The 23,794-nt window shown below is 38.6% G+C and overlaps 1 protein-coding gene across 4 annotated transcripts in view; it reads right to left on the reverse strand.

The window, feature by feature from the left end:
- The window catches only part of macf1a (microtubule actin crosslinking factor 1a), a 651,250-nt gene that overhangs the window by 246,277 nt on the left and 381,179 nt on the right, over positions 1–23,794 (reverse strand). For all 4 annotated transcript variants that reach the window (XM_041213072.1, XM_041213073.1, XM_041213071.1 and 1 more), the window contains 13 exons: positions 23,336–23,488; positions 22,130–22,284; positions 21,225–21,351; positions 19,688–19,871; positions 12,238–12,395; positions 11,791–11,969; positions 10,585–10,723; positions 5,786–5,979; positions 4,619–4,781; positions 4,119–4,202; positions 3,903–4,010; positions 3,691–3,789; positions 1,064–1,216 (listed from right to left, as the gene is read on the reverse strand). In XM_041213072.1, coding sequence (XP_041069006.1) covers positions 1,064–1,216; positions 3,691–3,789; positions 3,903–4,010; positions 4,119–4,202; positions 4,619–4,781; positions 5,786–5,979; positions 10,585–10,723; positions 11,791–11,969; positions 12,238–12,395; positions 19,688–19,871; positions 21,225–21,351; positions 22,130–22,284; positions 23,336–23,488 — 1,896 coding nt within the window. The remainder of the gene's footprint in view (positions 1–1,063; positions 1,217–3,690; positions 3,790–3,902; positions 4,011–4,118; positions 4,203–4,618; positions 4,782–5,785; positions 5,980–10,584; positions 10,724–11,790; positions 11,970–12,237; positions 12,396–19,687; positions 19,872–21,224; positions 21,352–22,129; positions 22,285–23,335; positions 23,489–23,794) is intronic.

Here is a 23,794-nt window from a genome sequence, read left to right on the forward strand (position 1 = left end):
TGAAGTTTGAGTGTGTCAGTTAAATTCCCTTAATGCTAATTCCTAAGTTTAGCAACTCCTAAGTTAGACAGCTCAAATATGTGGAAGTGAGTGCCAAATCTCAGGCAGCTCTCTTGCACCTCTTAATATAATGGCACTGCAGCTTTGTTCATTTAGCAGTACTCTTATTTCAGAGTCAGGTGGTTATGGATACAAGCCCCACTTCAGGGTCTGAGAACATGACCCTAATCCGTGCCTGCTTAATTCCCATAGCACATTTGAAAAAGTGTCCTCCTCCCCATCCCCACCATCCTGGTCAACATTTCTTCTTCAACCACACACCAAAATATTTTAATTGGTCAATCCTCTATATCATTGCTTGTGAGCTCTTGTTGTGCACGAATTTGGTGTCATGTCTGCCTAAATAACAATAACAATTTCATTTTGAACGTAATTTAATGAATGTGAAGTGCCTGGAGGATGTGGTAAGATGTAACTTTCTTCTATTTAATGGCTATTGCAACAGCAGCAATGACAGAATAAGATCTCTGTTTAGCTTCTTAGTTGGAGTGCAGTAAAAGGCAAATTTAAAAATCAGTAGGATTGTTTTCAACATATGTACAAAAAGTTGCTTTGAAGGAACTAAAATAAAAAAGCAGCATTAATGTATCTGGTTGACTATTGTTAGCTTTGGTTTGTTCTATTTGAGACATAATACAAGTTTTGAAAAAGGTGACATGGAATACTCAGTATGCAAATTCAAGCAAGTTAAAAAGATTGATTACAGCCTCAGGATGGTACCTTTCTGCATATTTCGAAACAAACTGAGGGAGGATTCTCGAATCTCCAGGCCTTTGGCCCCGATATTTACAGGCCGGCAGAGTAAGGTACAAGTGAGGCTGTAACCTCAGTTCTGATGGAAGATCTACATCTAAAATGTTTACCTATCTTTTCCAGATGCTAATAGATCTATTGTGTATTCAGTTTTTCTGTTGATTCTGTTTTTATGCTCAGTTTTCTACATTTGCAGTTTACCTTTTTGTCTTAGTAACTTATATTGCGGTAGACATTTGTGTTCACATACCTGCTGTTCACAAAATGATTGTTCAATGGCTCCCAGGTCTCCCTCTTCTGGTACAGTGTTCCTGTTTTTTAGCACATGACTCGTGTCAAAAACCCAGCCTAGGAGCTCATTCATTTTTTCAACACGCTCATGTTTCTCCTCCTCAACAAATTTCTGTAGTTTGGAATAAAAAGGAAGATATGCATTCCATGAAAGAGTGGTGGAAGCCGATCCAATAGTAACTTCCAAAAGGGAATTGGATATATACCCAAAAATAAAGAATTTGCAGGGCTTTGGGGCAAGAGTGTTGCACTAATTGGATGGCTCTTTTAAAAAGCTTGCAAAGGAGCAGTGGGCCGAATGGCCTTTTCCTGGGCTGTATTATTCTATTATCTCCACTGCAATTGTGGTTGTCTTTAGGACAAGATTCTATGAACTGTTTCAGACCTGCTAAAACAAGTGAAATAACATTAACATATATTAATTTTACTGGAGGAAATGGAAGAATATCAAGACTGAAGAAGGCAAGCAGAAATACAGGCACTTAAATAATGAGTTAAGGAGAAAAACAGAGAAAGCATGAGAACAATAGTTAAAAGAGCATTGTGATATTTTTCAAGAATTGAATTACTAAGAAGGGTAGACCTTATGTAAACAAAAGCAATAGAGAGTAAGGAAAGTGTTTTAACAAGCCCGGATGAAACAAGAAAGATGGAAGGAGCATATTCAAGAACTATGTGCAAAAAATGAAAAACCCAAAATGATTGAGCTTGGAAGTAATGTTGACATTGATTTCATCAGACCAGAAAGAGATAGAGAGAAAGAGAGAGATAAGAGCAGCGATAAATGAGATGAAAACTGGAAAAGCAGCTGGAATAGATCAAATACCTACAGTTACTTAAAACCACAGGAAAGAGCTTAACATCAACTAAGCTGTGCAAAGATATTTACTTATCAGGAGACTGGCCAGAATAACAATCATCCTAAGAAGCCAAAGGCTTCTGTTCTGATGTTCCGACTTTTGTACAATTAGTCTATGCATCAAAGGCTGTGTTGAGAATTGCAACAAAGAGACTGGGTGGGAAGGTGCAGAACTATATCGGAGTTGGCTAGTTTGGATTCCAGGGAGGAAGAAGTACAAAAGAAGCAATCAGCATTCTAAGATTAATGATCAAACGCAGTTTAGAATTATAGTTTGTTTTGTAGATTTCGAAAATGCCATTTGATCGGGTTGACTGCATTAAGCTCTTGACAGTGCTGAAAGGCATGTAGACTGGAGAGATAAGCGACACATAAGAAATCTGTACGTTGGACAAACAGCAACAGTGAGAGTAGCCAACCATGTGCAATTGGAAGGGAAGTTCAACATCGATGTTGTTTATCACCAGTCCTCTTCAATGTCTATGCAGAAGCAATGATTATAGAAGCATTTGAAGACAAAATCTGGGAATATGACTGAGTGGAAGGGGGTGGCGGCATGAATGATAAAATCAATTAGATTTGCAGATGACAAAGCACTTGTTGTAAGCACAGATGAAGGATTACAAAAACTAGTAGACAGACTAGTAACAGCAGACATGAACTTTGGAATGGAAGTGAGCATTGGCAAAACCAAAGTGATGCATTCCTTAAAATCATCCAGAAATATTCATTTATAGAAGAGAAATAGAACAGGTGCAAGAATTCAAGTATTTAGAAAGCATTATATCTGTAGATGGAAGGTGCAACAAAGAAATAAGAGCAAGGATAGCAATGGAAAAGGCCACATTTGGTAAGAAGAGACAGTTGCTAACCAAAAAGCTGAATAAACAACTCAAGAAGCGACTTGTAAAGAGATTTCTGGGGTGTTGTTTTGTCTAGATGCCTTATGGAAAGAGGAGACCAACTTGTTATCTTGCTTTGAAATTTGAGTTTGGAGGAGAATGCAAAGGATCAATTGGACAGAAAAAGTAGCATGATGAAGTGTTGTGGAGAGAGAATATACAAATAAATTTGCTGAATGTAATTAGGAACAGGCAGAGTCTGGGTGTGGCACATCTTTAGAGGAAATATTTGTAAGAGGGGAAAATTTTAAGAAAAAAGAGGAAAAAGGAGAATATCAATACTGGATGGCTTGAACATTGAAGAAGTTATTAATAAATGAAAAGACTGGCACAGGATGGAAAGATATGGAAGACTACTATGAGCCAAGGATCTGCCTTCTGGCAGAGCAGACAAGCTGATGATGATGATGAAGAAGAAGATGAATTTTACGCTTTAGTTGTCACTGACTGCACGTGTAAAATTTGGATTTGCATCATGGATAAACTAAATTAGGGCCCCGTTGGCCTTCTTGACCATAACTTGACCTGCTCCCCCCAGCCCCAGTGAACAGGTGAGCTGCAGCAGGACACCAGCATGGCAGCCAGAGCTTGCCAGATATGAATGAAACCAAGGCTTCAAAAATGGTTCTACCTTCACAATAGTATCAAAGAGCGGGTAGAACAATCACAAAATTAATGCTTTGGCTGAAAACTGAAACACCTTGGGTTTAATATAATGCTCTAATTGCAAATTTGAAGGAGCTGTATTATTTCAATGCAAATATGCCAATGTCTTTACGATTATGCAAAACCTCAATCTTTCCCCTATTTTCTTTGTCCCTTTACCTCCTCCTCCTCTAGTCGCCTTAAAGCATCACTGATGTACTTCACATGTTGGGTTGTTAGGGTCACTAATGCTGTGTATCGGGTTCGAAGGTCCATGAACTACAGAAAGAAAAGGTCATCAGATAAAAACTTTACTGCTATTTAAATTATAAAATAAATATTGACAATAAGGGTTATTCTAATTTAGTCATGCTTTCAAAATGCTTTCTCACCTCTTGGGTTATGACATCTGATGACGAATGCATTCTCCGGCGCTTTGCAGGTGATTTTTGGTGGGATTCAACAAAAGCTCTGTAGGTCATCAACTGCAATTCATAATCCTAGGAATATCAAGCATGGTATTTTAAATTCTGTCCCTTTTTGCCAACAACAAAGGCATCTTTGTTTATGAATTTTATTCCAATAGTGTCATTAATGTGAAAGCTTACCTTTACAGAGATGGAGTACTGTTTAGACAGATTTTGGCATTCATCTAGTTTAGATTGATTCTTTTCAATCTCAGCAACCAATGCCTAAACCAAAGTAAAGAATTTGAATCCACACATTTTATTGTGCCAAATACACTGAGATCAAGAGCAAGTTTACTTAGTTTTATGTAATTTATTCATAATTGGCACACCATTTTTAATGTTTAGGAATACGTTACTTAATGGGAGTTTGAAACTATGAAGCATCAAGAAATGGACCAAAGTAAAGCAGAATGAAAAAAACACATGTTAGGGCTTCAACGTTGAAGGCAAGCTGTATGTACGGAGGCCAGACTTCTTGATTATTTTGGCATTAGAAACCTGATACGTTTTTGAAGTGTACACTGCCTTGGTAATCCTTTATTTAGTGTGATCTATTTTAAGGAACTATAAATCATCTAATGCACTACTGTTGTGTTATTTATGAAGATTGGCATGTTAGTGGATTTAGTTTTTCTTACCGTTTGTTGACTAAGTTGTTGTGACAGGATTCTGGTGTCTTCAGCCTTGCCTGGCTCCATCTTCTCTTGCTGTGCAGTTGTTTCCTCGATCCAATCAATCAGTAACTGATGGCAGCCTCTGTAATTCTTTAACAACTCTTCAATGTTTTCCAATTCAGATTCTCTGTATAGTGCAGGGAAAGGATAAAACAATGTGGTTGAACATAAAGTTTATGGTGAACTCCTCTATATAAGATTTCATTCCAGACCACAACTACAATTTTCTCCCATAGACAGTATCAGAGATTTTGAGTGAATTGCCAACATAACATGTACAGCTTTAGCTGAACAGCGTTAACTTAGCACTAGGTCAAAAAAAACAAGGGATAAACTGGAAGTATGTTTTATATGTAGCTCATAAATTATTAGGATTACATAAAATAATCTAGACATTGCTGGTGGGATTGTGTAGTATTATATATTCAGGTTGGCTAGAAGCACAGGAGTACCAATTAGCTGTCAGATTAGATATTATTGGGAGAAATCTCCTCACATTAGCTCATGAAATGGCAATGGCACGAATACAATGACAATTAATCTTCAAGCTGTTTTTGCCTTTTTGCTTAAATTGCTGAGAAATTAAGGTGAAAGACCAAAGCTTATAATGCAACACACAAAACAATTCAAATAGAAGATTGAGCAAATCAGCACGTAACTACCAGGTGATACCAAGGAAAAACCAAACTGGCATAAGTAGTCCCAAAGTTTTGATCTGGGAAAGAATGAGCTCGAATTGAAGACTATATAATGAGTCTTGGTTAAAATATAGTCAGGATGTAAGGCGGAAAGAATTTGCCAATGGCAGGGAGATATTCTGAAATCTACTTTGAAAATCACCATTTACTAATCATCAGAAAATAATGCAAGCAAAGATACGAGTTTCAAGAAATAATTTTTTTTTTTAAATGCAGATCTTAAAACAACAGATCAGGTGATCACAAAGATGGGATGAAGGAACAGATTTGCTTGAAGTAGACCTCAGTGAGGAAATACAAAAGCGGCAATAAAAAGTCTGAATTTGCGAAGCAGCATGGGCTGATAGTTTTTGAAATCAATACTTCTACAAAGCCAATAAAAACTATGTATAAGATTTGAAAATTTTTTTACAGGACCCAAAGAATGACTGACCTGGTCTCAATCTGTGAACGGATGTTTCGCCATCGATCTTTCAGTTGTGCTGCCCTTTCTTGATATCGTTCCAAATCCAAGTTGCGTTCATTGTGTAGCTGGAAGAGATGTTCACCAACAGCATTTGCTTGCTGCATTTCCTCTTCCAAGGAGGAAAACAAATCCTGTTTATCATTCACATCATGAAGCCATTGCTGCAAGTAACAAAAGTTACACTTCACTTATTTTCATACCAAAACAAAGCAGCTGAACCCAAGAATGTCCAAATGTTAAATGTCAATAAAAGTTTAAAAGAAAATTATTTTCACAGTTTTATTATTCTCATTTACTAGCACAAGTGCAATTCTCATGCTCCGTAACCATTAATTGGTATTAAGCTTAATACTCCTGAATGAAAAGATACACAGATGTATGTGACATATTGTGCTTAAACAAACACTTGGTTGGACAAGTGTGTTCATATGCAGAATCATCGGGACAGTGGGTAGTGGGTTTAAGAAACTCCCCGAAAATTAAGGGAAGCGCTTGGAGGCGGTCACTCGAAGCTATTACTCAGTGAAATGGAGAAATGTGAACCCATTGGAAACTGGAAGCAACTGTGGAATGTTTGCTATAAGCATGATAATTACGTGAGTGGTAAGTTAAAAAAAATGTTCCTTTCTGTGGTTTGAAGTATAAGTCATATATGAAAAGAGAATAGAGTTTAGTCAAGTGTCTTTTTAGTCATTTGTTGAAGTAAAAGTTTCAAAACGTGAAATCTTATTGTGTCATTCTTTTGGCTATTAACTGGAAGTTCACATTTCTTTTTAAAAGTTATCGATGGCTACAGAACTGATTGAGACTGCCCTCACCTGGTTCCGCCAGAGAATTGCCTGCTATGGTTGCTCTTCCAACCTTACAATGTTACCTCGGGAGTTCTGCAAGGAACTTAGCTTGGCCCTCTGCTATGTCTCATCTATATGCTGAACCTTGGTGACATAATCCAGGTGTACAAGTATGCACTCATGGCACCCAGGTTCCAGGTACACACTCATGACACCCAGCTCTGCTTCACTCCTCTCGAGACCTACATGGCTCTTGTGGTGTCAGCCTACTTGTCTGACATCATCCTGAATGAGCCACAAATAGACAGTGGAAAAATCAACGAAATTGTCTTCAGCACCTGCAATAAACTCCATTCACTGGTACCAATCCCATCCCTTTCCCAGGCCAGTCAAAATTTAGACCAAACCGTTTGCAACCTCAGAATCCTATTTAAGGAAGGAAGGAACAGGAGTAGGCCATTTAGCCCCTCAACTCCATTCCACCATTCCATGACATCATGGTTAATTTATGTTCTAGCTCCATATACTTGACTTTGCCCTATATTCCTTATTACTTTTGGTTAACAGAAATCTATCATCAGTTGTGGCTCATTTAATAGTACTCTCAACTTTGAGTCAGAAGGCTGTGGATTCAAGTCCCTCTCTAGGACTTGAGCACAACAATTGAGGCTCCAGTGTGGTACTGAGGGGGTACTGCATTGTCAGAGATACCGTCTTCCGCATTAGATGTTAAACTGAGGCTCTGACTGCCTTCTCAGGTGAACATAGAAGATACCATGGCACAATTTTGAAGAAGAGCAAGGGAGTTATGCCCAGCACCTTGGCCAATATTTATCCTTCAATCAACATCACAAAACATGAATTATCTGCTCATTAGCAGACGGCTATTTGTGGGAGTTTGCTGCGTGCAAATTAGCTGCCACGTTTCCTACGTTATAGCAGTGACTATACTTCAGAAGTGGCTGTAAAGCACTTAGAGATGGCCTGAGGTGATAAAAGACACTATTTAATGAAAGTCTTTTTCTCTTTCAGATGTAAAATTAGTTGACCTTGTATCAATTTGCAGAAGAGTTTCAAATTTCTACCACGTTTTACATAAAGAACAGTTTCCTAACTTCACTCCTGAAAGAGGGATTCAAAATCATGAGATGTCTGGACAGAGTGGATCGGGAGAAACTGTTCCCATTGGTTGAAGGATCGAGAACCTGAGGGCACAGATTTAACGTAATTTGCAAAAGCAGCAATGGCAACAAGAAGAAAAAAAATTTTCACGCAGTAAGTGTTGGGCCTGGAATGCACTGCCCGAGTGTCTGGTGGAGGTAGGTTCAATCAAGGCATTCAAGAGGGAATTTGATTATTATTTGAAAAAGATGATTGTGCAGAGCTACAGGGAAAAGATGGGAGAATGGCACTAGATGAATTGTTCCTTCAGAGAGCCAGTTCAGACACGACAGACCATATGGCCTTCTCTGTGCTGTAACCATTCTGAGAGAGGTTCTAATTTATAGGCAATGTCCTCTAGTCCAAGATTCCCCAGCCGGCAGAAATACATTATCAGTTTCTGTTAATAGTTTGAAAACTTCTAAAAAAAAAATGCAGCCTGAGTTTGTGTAATCTTTCTTTGTAATTTAACCCTTGGCCCCCAAGTATCATTCGAGTAATTATAGTTACATTCCTTGCAAGGCCAATATAAACTTCCAAACGTGAGTTGCCCAGATGTGAATACAGTACTCCAGGTGTGGTCTAAACCAGGGTTTTGTATACCACTTGGATTCCAATCCTCTAGATATAAAAGGTCAGCATTCCATTAGCCTTTTTGATTTTTTTGTAGCTGTCCATGACATTTTAGTGTTCTATGTACCGGGATCCCCGAGTCTCTGAGTTTCCACTGCTTCTAGCTTTTCATCATTTAGAAAATACTGATTTATCCTTCTAAAGTCCAGTGGATGACCTCACACTTGCCAGTTTGACCCATTCACTAAATGTATTAATACACCTCTGCAATTGGATTTTTTTCTGCACAGTTTGCAATGCTGCTCATCTTTGTGCCATTGGCTAATTTGGACACATGAATAACTAGCAGGTCAGGCAGCATCTGTGGAGAGAAAAATGTTTCAGGTCGATGACCTTTCATTAACTGTTTCTCTCTTCACAGATGCCATGTGATCTGCTGCATATTTCCAGCATTTTCTGTACTTATTTCAGATTTTCAGCATCTACAGTAAATTGCCTTTGGATGTGTGGCTCTCTATTCTGAACCCAAATCTTTAATAAATAGAGATTAGTTGAGGCCCCAATACAGATCACTGTGGGATACCACTAGTCACATCCTGCCATTTAGAATACCTGATCATTATCTCTACTCTGACTGAGTAGCAGGAGCCAATCTCTTAACCAGGTCATTAATTTACCCTCAATTCCAAGAGCTTCAATTTTAGTTCATAGTCTCCAGTGAGGTACTTTTTGAACAGCATCTGGAAGTACATGTAAATACACTCAAAACCATTCACTTGTTCACTTCTAGTCACCTCTCCAAAAAATTTGCAAATCCATGCTGGTTCTCAGGTCAGATGAAAATTTTCAAAGTTTTTAGGCACTAAGTTATAGAGTTTAGTAATTATCTGACAACATTTGTTTAAAGAACCTTCTATAATTTCCTGATGTTCCTCTCACTTTCCTTAAAGAGTGAAATGATGTGCAATTTTACAAACTAAAGGAATGGTTTCCGAATTGAGAACACTTTGAAATATCATAGTTAGAGCATCTGCAATTTTCTTGTCTAATTGTTTTAGAACTCGGACAAAAATCATCTCATCCTAGGGATATGCCACTCTTTAGGGTTGTTATTTTTATTGCTGTTAATTCACTTACATTAATTTTGGTGAAATTCCATCACTATTCAATATTAGCTCCCTTGTGATGTCCAATCTTCTCCTGTGCTATAACACTGATGCAGATGAACTATTTAATATGTCTGCCATTTCCTTATTTCCATTTCTATGACCAGCGAATTTTACAGGATCCATATTGCTTTTAAACTCCCACATTTTCCTAATATAATCGTAAAAGGTTTTTGTGTTGACTTTGACATCACTTGCAGGTTTCCTTTCATACTCCTTTTTTGTACTCCTCTTTTTGTCACTCTTTGCTGTTCTTTGCACCTCCTCCATTCACCAGGATCTGTGCCATCTTTTTCATTCTTGTACACCTTTTCTTTTAGTTTTAGGTTGTCTTTGGGGTACAAACTAGTTCCTTATCACGGTGAACTTTTATGAAATCTTCGCACAGATCTTCTGTTGTTTTACCCATTATCAAATTTTCCCAGTTTACTGTGAATAATCCATGTTCCAGCCCATTAAATCCAACTAATTCAATGCTTTCCTGGTTAGCCTCCGACATCTTCCATCCCCCATAAACTTGAGGTTAACCATACCTCTATTGCATGTATCCTAATCCCTGTTAAATCTCGCAAACCCACATCATCATTTTTATTGATCTACATGGACTCCTGATCTACCCCGGTTTTAAAATAATCATTCTGTTGAAATTTCCACTGTGGTCTTGTCTCTCCCTAACTCTGCAAACTCTTCCAGCCTAAATACCCTTCAAGACCTCTACATTCCTCCACCTCTGGCCTTCTACTCATCCTCCCCCAACTTCCTTCGCCTACCATTGACTGCCTTCAGCCATCTAAGTCCCAATATCTGGAAATCCCTCCTTAAATCTCTCTCTTCCCCTAGCCTGCCTTGTTGACCAAGTTTTTATTTCAACCCTTCTAATACCTTCTTTGCCTCAGGGTCAACGTTTGCCTGATTACACTCATGTGAAGTGCTTTGGGATGTTTTTCTCTGCTACATAAATGAAAGCTGGTGCTGCTGTTACCTGCCTGGCCAGTACCAGGACTTCCAAACACATTATTGTAGGATTGTTTCATGCTCATCAATTAGCTTTTCTGATTATTGAGAACTATCTGACCTGTAATTGGGTTCTGTGTCCTTCAATAGCCTCCTGGTCTACAGGTACTGCATCTTCCTCACACAGCTTCATTTCGTACATTTTAATGCACATCTCAGCTCCTTGACTGGTTTTCAACAGGACATCCACTGTTTTCAGCCTAAAAGAAATTAAAAATAATTATTTGCTTAAAATAAAACTTCCACCCTTGTGAGTGGACAGTTTTAGAATCCTACCTGGATTCAATCTGACTATTTTACATCTTTTCTTGTGGTAAACTCATGTCCTCCCATCTATTAATCAGGAATCTATCTAACTTCTTTTGAATGCTTCAGTGGAACAAGCATTTCCTGAAGAGCTCTACATAAATGAAAATTGCTGTTAGCAACTAAAAAAATCCAATAAAAAAGTGTTCTGTGAAAGAACATATACTGTAAAGGCATAATTTTCTTGTTAGCCGGCCTAATTTCCTTGCTGCAAATTACTGCAAAATACTTGATTAATCTGACATATGTTAGAGTTTGATGTTATAAGTTTCAAAGATGTAGTGGTCACACTAAAAGTGTATCACATTAATAATCATTGATTTTTATGCATGCAATTAATATCATTTGACCACTCCTCACTTATTAGGTTGCCCTTCTTTTGTGCACATGCATAAAAAGGTACTGATACAAGGGTACATTTAACTTCTAAGATTAGCATAAACTTCTTTAGTATAATCCCTGCCAGTGTAATCTCTTAGATGCTTTACTGGGAGACACAAGATTTTATCGCTTTCAAATTCTGCCAATCTCATTCGCCCTTGTTCTAACCCAGATAGCAAACAGAGAAGGATAAAAATGGAGCCTATACTTTACACACTTATAAGCTTTTATTTACAAAGACACACATTACAACTTTGCACCTCCAAATACAACAACTAGAATTTTCGATTGCTCCTGTATATAGGAGCATGAGTGGATTCCCAGTTACTGTCCACCACACGAATAGAATTAAATACTCAATTACTATACAATTAACATCCTTGGTTTGAAATAAAGTGCCTCCAAATAATTCCAACAGATACAAATACATGCACACTTCATAGATGCTACTTCTGCTAGCCCATCAAAATATGATCACGCTGCTATTTTTAAATACATACTCATTTAGTAACTGATCATTCTTTTTAACTCTTCCAAGCTTTGTTCTAACTTAATCCCTTTTCTGTAATTTCAGACTCACTTGTCCATGTAGATGGAGGACAATGAATGTACTTGATTCATTTTCTGTACCACTAAGTCCACCTCAGAATGCAGCGCTGGGATACTAGCTGCAGAGGGAGACTGGTAGAAGAAACTTTCACATTTCTTCGTCACCTGATTCAAATCAGATTTCAATCCATCTAGTTCCTGCTGCATGTGCTGCAAAAAATAATAAATAATTAAGGAATCAATAAGTAGATTTATGAGATGTACACTTCACAAAACAAGGATAAGTTGTAGAAAAGAGATAGCTTGGGGTGTAATATTTTTCACATGAACCTATCCCATGAGAAGTGCTGCCACATAGCAAGTATATGCCAGGTTTAGTTAGAGTAACGTAGCATGACCATCACAAGTGCAATACTGACAGACTGTGGTGACCACTAATCAATTTCAGTGTATTAGATACGTATTGTATTGAACAAACCTCTTGTTCAACGATTCTGAAGGCACTATCTTGCACGGCATCCCCTTCTACTGAGGCCTGAAGCTTCCGTATTAATCGGTCTTTATACTTTTCCAGATGCAGGCAGATGTTTTGCAGCTCGGTGATGTACATTTTACTCAGTGTCTCATCCTTCTCCTCTATTTAACAAACACATGATAATTAGATATAAAAATTGAAAGTAACTCAAAATCTTCTGCTATCTTCAAGTCACAATGATCATTGAGATAACCAGGAAATTAATTAAATTTCTTAAGAAAGCCACATCATTAAATTTACTTTTCAGTTTTCAAAGCTTTCATTGGGAACCATTTCCTTATAGGATCCAATATTGCACTAGTTAACTTTACTTCCTAAAAGTTAAGGCTAATTGTAGCTGGAACTTTAAAACTTTGGCTTAAAGACAAAATTATGATGCATCTTACCCCCACAAAATAAATTGTCATAGTGCTAGCACACCCATTTCTGTATTTACACAATACATTTTTAATAAGATCTTATTCATAGTTGATATCACAGCAGCAATACACTTTTAGAATGGACAGATTTGAAGGATTTCCCAGTCTCTCAAACAAACAAGGGATCCTTTCCCTACATTTTTCTCCTTCGTACATTTGTAACCTCTGACTGATGGTGAGACCGAGTGACTTTACATCTTTACAGCAGACACCAGCTGATAAAAATGAGGAAATTCAGGTGAAGGTACAAATGTAGCAAGTTTAGACATGGACCAGGATTTCATAGTCAACAGCAAAGTGATTGCACTCACCACTGATCTCAAAGAAAACATCCCACAAAGATCTAGTGATCTCCATGGCACAGGTTCCCCTTTCCCAATGCCAGCTTGAACCTAGTGTGAAGTCAAGGTGCTTGCAGGCATCCAGCACCAATGATATCATCAAGCAGGCTAAGTAGTCAATCACACTGAAGCATTCTCTCAAATGGCAAATACAATGCACTGAATTTTTTACAGAAAACAAAATAAATGATTGGGACATACACATGGTGTTAAAATGGAAGATAAAACAACAAATGAACATTTTAAAAATACATTTAAAAATGTGGATTTTATCATAATGGAGATATTTGACATTCCACAAATATAAAATTAGATTTTCAGGGACTGTGAGGCTGTTCAATGATAATTAATAAATTAGCACACCATTAAAAACCCAGTTACACCACATTCAATAAGGTGTGACTTTTTCAAGTGTTATTTCAGCAAGACCAATAGAATAAAAAGATAAGTTTTGTTGGTTCAGTGATTGTACTTTATTGTAATCTGCAGAGGCCTTCAACAGCATGCCCATGGGGGAGCATAGAACCATTGTCAGCAATTTCTGGGTTTCCTAGGTCAGCACTGTGGGTGTACCAACATCATATAGAACCATAGAAAAGTTACAGCACAGAAGGAGGCCAGTCGGCCCATCTTGTCCATGCCAGCCCGAGGACACCCAGGTGCCCTTTCTATTCCTACCTTGCTGCACCCGGCCCATAGCCTTGCAGCTTACAGCACTTTAGGTGCAGATCCAGGTACTTTTTAAAAGAGTTTAGAGTTTCTGCCTCTACCACCAACTTGGGCAGCGAATTCCAGACACCCACTACCCTCTGCGTAAAAAAGTTTTTCCTCATGTCCCCCCTACACCTTCTGCCACTTATCTTGAATCTACGTCCCCTGGTTCTAGAATTCTCCACCAAGGGAAACAATTTTAACCTATCCACTATCTAATCCCCTCATAATCTTGTACACCTCAATCAAGTCACCTCTCAGCCTTCTACGTTCGAAGGAAAATAACCCCAACATCTCCTCGTAGCTACACTTTTCTAAACCTGGCAACATTCTTGTAAACCTCCTCTGCACTCTCTCCAGAGTTATTACGTCCTTCCTGTAATGTGGTGACCTGAACTGCACACAATGCTCCAATTGTGGCCTCACCAGTGTTTTATACAATTCCAACATTATATCCTTACTTTTATATTCTATATCTCTGCCAATGAAGGAGAGCACTCCATACGCCTTCTTTACAACTTTGTCTACTTGAACTGCTGCCTTCAGGGACCTGTGTGCTTGTACGCCAAGATCTCTCACTTCATCTACCCCTCTTAGTATATTCCCATTTATTGTGTAATCCCTGTAACTGTTTGACCTCCCTAAACATATGACTGCATACTTCTTTATGTTGAAATCCATCTGCCACTTTACCGCCCACTCCACCAGCCCATCTATATCGTTTTGGTGATTATGGCTATCCTCTGCACTATCCACTACTCAGCCAATCTTTGTGTCATCTGTAAATTTCCCAATCATGCCCCTCACATTCAAGTCCAAATCATTAATATATAACACAAACAGCAAAGGTCCCAACACCGAGCCCTGTGGAACATCAATTGAGAAAACTTTCCAATCGCAAGGACATCCATCGACCATTACACTTTGTTTCCTGTTACAAAGCCAACCTTTTATCCAGTTTGCCACATTACCCTGAATCCCATGGGCATTTACTTTCCTGACCAATCTGCCATATGGGACCTTGTCAAATGCCTTGCTAAAATCCATGTACACAACATCCACTGCATGACCTTCATCAACCCTTCTTGTCACTACCTCAAAGAATTCAATCAAATTTGAGAGGCAAGACCTTCCTTTAACAAATCCATGCTGACCATCCCTGACTAGTCCATGTCTTTCCTCATGACAGTTAATCCTATCTCTCAGGATTGATTCTACTAATTTGCTCACCACCGATGTAAGACTAACTGGCTTATAATTGTTTGGCATTTCCTTTGATCCCTTTTTAAACAATGGAACTATGTTTGCATTTCTCTAGTCCTCCTGTACCTCTCCTGTATCTAAGTGAAGATTGGAAAATCATCCTCAGAGCATCTGCTATCAACTCCCTGACTTCCTTCAGCAGCCTCGGAAATAATCCATATGGGCCTGATGACTTATCAACTTTCAAGGATTTCAACCCTTCGAGTACTTCCTCTCTCTTAATGACTGACCCGTCTAATATCTCGCAGTGTTCCTCCTGGACTACTATATCTACATCCTCCATTTCCTTTGTAAACACGGAGACAAAATATTCATTCAAAACCCTTCCCATAGCCTCTGCATCTACACACAAGTTTCCATCTTCATCTCTGATAGGTCCCAATTTTTCTTTAACTAACCTTTTAGCATTGATGTATTGGTAAAACATCTTTGGGTTATCTTTAACTTTACTTGCTAATCTTTTTTCATATCCTCTCTTTGGTTTCCTTATTTCCTTTTTTACTTCATCCCTGCACTTCCTATATTCGTCTAGGTTGTCTGCAGTGCTTAGTTCTTTGTGCCTATCGTACGTTTTCTTTTTCTGTTTGATCTTGCCCTGTATTCCTCTAGACAACCAAGGAGGTCTAGATTTGGCTGTACCACTCTTATTTTTGTAGAGGACATGTCTACTTTGTACAATTAGGATCTCGCTTTTTAGTGCTTCCCACTGGTTTTCCACTGTTTTATCCTCCAGCAGGGCTGTCCAGTCCACCTCAGTCAAGTCCCTTCTCACTTCTGCAAAATTTGCCTACCCCCAATTCAAGACTTTTACTCCTGCCTTATCTCTGTCCTTTTCCATGGTAATGCTAAATCTAACTGAATTGTGATCACTGTACCCGATAAGGTCGCCAACTGTCACTTCACTCACTTGTCCTTCTTCGTTCCCCAAGACTCGGTCTAGAATTGCATCTCCTTTCATTGGGTTTGTCACTAATTGGTTGAAAAAATTTTCCTGGACACAATGCATGAATTTTTCTCCCTCTGTGCCCCTTATATTGTTTGAATCCCAGTTGATTTTAGGATAGTTGAAGTTTCCTACTATTATTGCCCTCTTGTTCTTACAAGCAGAAATTTGTCTACATATTTGTTCTTCTATCTCCCTTTCACTATTTGGGGGTCTGCAGTATACTCCCAGTAGTGTGACTATCCCTTTTTTATTTCTAAGCTCAATCCATAAAGCCTCGTTTATTGACCCATTTAGTATATCATCCCTTCTCACAACTGGAATTGATTCTTTAACCATTAGTGCTACCCCGCCTCCTTTTTGATCTCCCACCCTATCGTGTCTGAAGACTCTGTAACCAGGGATATTAAGCTGCCAGTTTTGCCCCTCCTTTAGCCAGGTCTCCGTTATAGCAATGACATCCTGCTGCCATGTGTCTACCTGTGCCCTTAACTCATCTACCTTGTTTGTAATACTCCTTGCATTGAAGTATAAACAGTTTAACCCCATCAATTTTCCTTGCTGGAAACTTTTTAAACTTTGCTTCTCCTGTAACTCCATGTCTATCACAACGTCCCTAGCAAATGTTCTACCTCCATTTTTCTGAATTGAATCTGACCTATCTGATCCTACTCTGGGATCCCATCCCCCTGCCACACTAGTTTAAATACTCAACATAACTAGCGAAAGTCCCCGCAAGGACACTGGGCCTGGGTGCAGCCTGTCCGGTTTGTACAGGTCCCACTTTCCCCAGAACCGGTCCCAGTGCCTCAAGAATTTGAATCCCTCCCAGCTACACCATCTCTTCAGCCACGTGTTCATTTGATCTATCCTCTTATTCCTGTACTCGCTAGCACATGGAACTGGGAGTAGTCCTGAGATTACTGCATTTGAGGTCCTGCATTTTAATTTATCTCCTAACTTCCTGTACTGAGCTTGCAGGTCCTCATCCCTTAGTTTACCTATGTCGTTGGTACCAATGTGTACCACGACCCCTGGCTGCTTACCTTCCCTCCCCAGAATGTCCTGCAGCCGCTCCGTGATATCCTGGATTCTGGCACCAGGGAGGCAACATACCGTCCTTGATTCACGTTTTCAGCCACAGAAGCGTTTGTCTGTGCCCCTAAATATTGAATCCCCTATCACTATAGCCCTGCCACTTGTTTTCCTCCTGCCCCTCTGAGCAGCAGAGCCACCCACAGTGCCGTGAACTTGGCTGTTGCTGCTTTCCCCTGAGAGGCCATCCCTCCCCAACAGTATCCAAAGCGGTATATCTGTTAGAGAGGGAGATGACCACAGGGGACTCTTGCACTACCTTCCTGAGTCTTTTACTGTTCCTGACAGTCACCCATTCCCTTTCTGCCTGTGTAATCTTCACCTGCGGTGCGACCACCACGTTAAATGTGCTATCCAAGACTTGCTCAGCATCGCAGAAGCTCCACAATGAGTCCACCCGTAGCTCCAGCTCTGAAATCCGGTTAGCTAGAAGATGCATTTGGACACGCCTTCCGCACACATGGTCACCAGGGATGTTGGAAGCATCCCTCATTTCCCACATCCCACAGGAGGAACATATCATGGGTCTGAGTTCTCCTGCCATGACATCCCTCTCGATTAAGCTAGTTACTCCCTTAAAAAAAATACACCAGCTCGGGGCTTTATTTATGTTAGGTAGGAACCTTATTTCTTGACTAATTATACTTGTACAGTACTACTCTATACTTTTAAAATTTTTTTTAAGCTCCTACCTCAGTATTAAGCAATGAATTACTTTAATAGGTTGAAAAATAAAACTCACCAGAATTTACCCACCAATCAGCTGCTTTTTTAAAAATCCAGTTTCGGAAGAGTGTCCCTCACAGGTCTGGTGCACTCTTGAAGGTACTGCCTCTCCCGCTCTTTTTTTGGCTTGAGGAGGAGGGAGGGATGGAAACACTACAGCAATGTAATGTTTGGGGCTATTCCGTTCTTTGACAGTGGGTCCTCCTCGATCCCCTTCTGAGTTGCGGTGACTGCGCTGACTTCTCCCAGAATTCTTCTCAGTCACTACTTACTACCGCCCTCTATTGAATTGCAGTAGCTCACCACCACCGCTTCAAGGGCAGTTAGGGATGCGGAACAAATGCTGGCCTTGCCAGCAACCCTCACATTCCATGAAAGAGATTTTTTAAAAAAAACTGTGCTTGTGTGGACTCTAGAAATTGCTGTCAGTTTCATATAGTAACAGAGAATGCTTATGGTTTCGCCATCATTACTACTATAAAACCCAGGCCATGATACATGATTCACCATCTAAGACCATTTTCAAAAGGTTAAAATACCTTTCTGAGAAAAACTTTACCAACACCTTGTGGTGTGATTCTACTTCAATTGTTGAACATTGTTTGGCTTTAGCTTGTTTTCATTATTCATTCTTCAGTTGTGGACACTGCCAGCAAAGCAGCATTTATTGCCCATCTATTGTTGCTCCTAAGAAGATGATGGTGAGCCTTTGACGTGAAGTGCTGAAGTTGTTGTTCTGAAGATGCTTCTGGAATACTGTTAGGTAGGGACTTTAAAGACTTTCAGCCAGTGAAGATGAAGGAAAAGTGATACCTATCCTGGTGAGAATGGTGTGCAACTTGGAGGGGAACCTGGAAGTAATGGCTTCCTATTGGCCTGTGGCCTTTGCCTTTCTTGGTGGTGGAGGTCACAGGCTTGGGCAGTGCTGCCAAGAAGCTCTGCTAAGTTGTTGTAGATGGTACATTCTACTATATTTTGCTATATCATTCTACCTCTATTGATATTCTACATGTAGATAAATTTGAGCAAGTATTTTTAGCCTGTACACACAGGTCTGGTGCCGTGCTTTATTTGTAAGAGACAGGAGAACAGGTAGGGCATTCCATATATTGTCCAATGGGCTTTTACATCACTATTAAGTTTCCCTCCAAGTCACAGATAACCCTGACTAGGAACTATTATGCCACTGCTTCATTGGCACTGGGTCAAAATCCTCACCTCCCTCTCTAACAGTAGCGTAGGTACCTACAAGGACTGCAGTATTCAAGAAGTCCTCAAGGGCAATTAGGATGGGCAATAAACATTGGCCTCGCTAGCAACACACATCCCATGAACAAAAAAAAAGTTAATTATTAAACCTGAGTATACTATCCTATACAAATCTATGAATATACTTTGAATGATAAGAGTTGGCATCTGCTTTGGAGACTGCTATTTGGTTGGGATAGGAGAGTTGTGTCGGAAAAAGACATTGAAGTCCAACACTGCCCTTGATTCTGACGATTATACCACTTGTATTTGCTTCCAGTAGCACCACACACACCTCAACAAACCCCCTTTCAAGTGATGTTTAGCCACCTGTAATAGCACTGGCATCATTGTTTTATATGTACAAGATTGCTACCAATATTGCTTTTGCTGTAAACTAAACAGTTTAATATCATTTAATCACAATTTTGCTTTTCAAAAGTTGTCAATTGTTGGGAATATGACCAATGGTTTATCAAAATCCAATTCATGAAATGCAGCTTGTGATGCCTCTAGGATATATGCTTCAAAGATACTTATTGTTACTTCCAAGACGTGGCTCTTACATTTTATTTTTATGAAATAATTGCGTTGAAGGCCCTGACCCAAGAGCATATTAATTCTTGTTTTGTGTTCTTTTTACTGACCTGTTTCCATGGATACCAGTAGCTTCTCAAAATGCTCCTTACAGTTATCCACCTCTTCCTCTAATCGTAGTCTGTCTGCAATGGAAAAGACCTGAGACTCCTGGCTGTCCTCAAGGAAATCCTCATAATGCATTTGGAGGTTTTTCATGACTTGTGACTGCTCATTTGTTTTCAGAGTTTTAAACTGGAATGAAAAAGTATTGAGGTTTTCTAAGTTCGGTACACATCTGTGATCAATAATTTTAACGCTTAGAATGTCAGCAGGTCTGCAGAGGTTACTGCCTCCCTTGGCCAGTTTGGCTTTGTAAGCTTTCAGCTCACATAATGATCTGTAAGTAAGTTTTATGGTAACAATGCTATTCAAATATTACTGCTGGTTTCAACTAAAAATTCAAATGAAATTTATAGAGGCAAATAATGTAAAGGACAAATCATGCTAGCTATTGTGCTGTAAAATATTAATTACATTGGTTAAGAGTTTTTTTTAAATGAAGGCCTGGATTACAGTCAGCAGTGAAGTCACAGCACCCACCACAGACCAAGAAGAAAGCTACCCAAGGAGGCCTGGAAAGCTCTGTGGTTTGGTCTTCATCTTTCTCAATGTTAATTTCATTCTGACGGCAGCTATAGGGGATTTCTAGTGTCTAGCAACAGCGATGTCATCAAGCAGGCTAAACAGTCAATAACATTGATGAATTCTTACCAACAACAAACCAGGAAGCAACAAGCAGATTTTATAATTTACTTTTTGTAATTTTACAGAATGTGAAATGAAGATCAGGACACACACATGGGATAAAGTTGGAAGCTGAAAAATCACAAACAAACTACAAAAAAAAATACAATTATCATGGAATATAATAGATTTTCAGGTCTGGTGAGGTTATTCACTAGTAGTTATGATTTAGTACACCATTAAGAACTCAGATATTTTCAACAAGGTATAATGTTCAAGGACTTTTGCAGCAAGAACAAACGCATAAAAATAGAACTTCATATAAATTCAGTGATCTCTAATTCACTTCCATCTGTTAGGACTTCAGCAGTGCATCCTGTGGAACAGCAGGAAATCACTGACCGACAGCAACTTATGAATTCCCGCATTTAATCACGTGCATATGAATGCCAGTTGCTGCTGTCAGTTTCACAGAGTAATGATTACAAATGCTGACAGTTTCACTATCTTTAAAATTGGAAAATTTGGGCCATATAATTATTCAGAGTTCCAAATGTATAATTCATATACACAACCCTACATGAGATGCATTTTACAAAAGATTTTTGTACGAAGTAAAAAAAAAAATTATAAAAAAATATATAGTCAAGAGTGAACTGCATTCATGTGTGGAGCTTTTCATCATTTCGGAACTTCTATCAGAATTATATCAGTCATGGCTACAATGAATTAAAATAACTTGAGCTATATGTCTGTAAATTCCATCTTAACACTTCACTGTTCTGCTACACAACAATTATGGATTTGTACTATTTCAATAGTTTTTGACAGCAACATTTTAGCAAACCAGTAGATACATACGGTTTCTTTGTTCCAAGAGTGAATGGTTTCAATGTCTTTCACTAGATAGTTCCAGGACACAACACTTTTCATGTTAATGTGTAGCTGGTGCCACAGAGCCATAACATTCTGATACATTTGTTCAACTCTGAAACACATAATTAGAGAAGTATGAGAGTACAAAATCAAGTTAGAAACAATCATAAATTTTATATCACAGCAGGACAAGATCATATTGAGATCTGTATGGTATTACCATCCACTTAAATTTCTCACTCATGGTATACTCCGCAAAATGGTTGAACACGGCAGACCCATAACAGAATTATTTTAACATATTGCAGATGTTTTTAAAAGGTACATTTTATCCAGTAGAAAACAAGGGTAGAAAAGAGGGTCAACTTTCAATTCAAAGAACTAGGCTGCCTATAAGGGTCAAAACACAAGTACGTCAGTCATGGACTCTAGTTTATTACACCACAGACGTAATACTCAAGCAGAGTGCAGCCTGTATGACATGGCTTACCCAATGAACAGCCTAGCAAATTATTAACTTGAGATGGACATTTGAAGGCATGTGTCATTCGGGTTAGACTTAGTTATCCTTCAAATACACTTAAGTGTCATAACTGTAACAAATCCACTGCAAGTATGTTCTTTAGGATAAATTTCAAATCTTTTCTGAATGGTATCAGAAAGATACCATTTAATATAACAAATATTCTGATTCCTATATAAAAGAGGTAAAGTTATAAAATGTTGATATGGTACAATATATTATTGCTGTATACAAACAATTCATCCTAAATAGATTATATTAAAAAAGTTCATTTTTAAAATGAGCTCTATCAATTAGATTGTATTCTGCAATGAGATGGTATGATCAAAACAACTACATAAAATTGTGGTAATGAAATGTTCTCTACCTGCTGCCAGTGTCAATGGCTTCTTGGTTGGGTGCAGGGATTGTGAAACAGACAGATGGAACCATTGCCTCATTCCCGGTGGGACTGATAACCTTCCACTTGGTTCGGTGAGAGTTATCCTCCAGAACGCACTCATCATTCTTACAGACAGTAATCTATTAATAATTACAAGGTTATAACTCTAGTACTTTTTCCTATATATATATATATATATATATCTATCTACATTTCATTTACCATGGCATCAGCAGAAGCACACTCAGACTTACAAGATGCCCATTCACTTAAATGGAAAATGAAAAACTAGAATTTAAGTTCTTCACTCGCTTGATTGAATGGTGTTGCGTATAAGGTGCTGGTTCAAGGCTTCTGAGAAGAATTTGTGCATACATAATGAATGTAAAGTTTTGGGAGGGATCCAGTGCTCTTATGGTGCTGACCCATGAAAAAAAATCAAGACAATCCATGATCTATTGATTGTAGACTTCCAGAAATTTACAAACAGCTACTTAATTTTTTGGGGAAATAAGGAATGAGTCATGTGACAAAATAAAATCAGCGCTAAGTTTTGATCATTATGAAACTGTTATTTGAGTTATAAATAAAAGAATTTTTACTTTAAGTAGAATATCTATGCCCCAACCAGATGGTCATGGGTTTTGAATAGTTGCAGTTATTAAAGCACATATACCATTGCTTGGGAGTGATATTTCCAAGTCGAGTTGTATAAAAAATGTCTTGCAAGGTGCAATGCACCATTCTCTGATGGAGGGAAACACTGGCATGGTTGGATGACCCCATTAAAAACGTACCTCCTGCTGGCCAATTCCGAAGTGATATTGACAGTGGTTATGGAGTGTTGACTGCGGCCCAGACCCTTTAACCTTCCCAGCTGATGGATGCTGCATGGTGCCAAGCGGCTCCCATGAGAAATAACAGAGACAGGGCAGGGAGGGGGTGGGGAAATAGGGATAAAAAAATTGTTTGCAAAATTCATTAAATTTCTTACTTAATAAAACACTGCAGAGTTGTAAACTTATAGTACAAGAACAAGATGTCAGTGTCAATTCTAGGTGTCAGCCATCCAAGGCTAAACATGGAGACTATTTAATACAATTTAATACCGCTTTCTACACATTTCTAAAAGTAACTCAGCGTTTTGTTCCCTTTTCAATCTTTTACTAAGAACAGGTGCAGAGCTCATACCTCAATCTGCCTGTAGTCACAGATAGCCTTGATAGGGATAGTGGCTTTTATGGCATTATCTGGATTTCTTGGTTTCAACTGAACGATTGTTTTTGCTCTTCCAACAAGACTTGCTATAGAACTCTTATACTTGATCAGCTGTTCCTTTTCGTCCTTCAAAGTAAAGTTATAGTCAAAAATCAAAAATTACAATATTCAATGTGATAACTTGCACTATATGAAGTAAGCACTTCTAAGTTATTAAACTGGAAGATTGACATATGGAATGAACAGTCACATACACTCTGCTAGGGCAGGTTAAAGACATGTTGAGCTTACACAGTCAAAATTACAACAGTGATTTTATTGAATTAAAAAAAGAAAAATATTTTCTTCAAATACCATCTATAACCAGGTTAAAATATCACCTACATTTCAAAAGCAGATTTAGAAACTGAATTTTAATTGCGATGATACACA

This window comes from Carcharodon carcharias, chromosome 19 (genome assembly GCF_017639515.1).
Source record: "Carcharodon carcharias isolate sCarCar2 chromosome 19, sCarCar2.pri, whole genome shotgun sequence".
NCBI classification, from domain to species: domain Eukaryota; kingdom Metazoa; phylum Chordata; class Chondrichthyes; order Lamniformes; family Lamnidae; genus Carcharodon; species Carcharodon carcharias.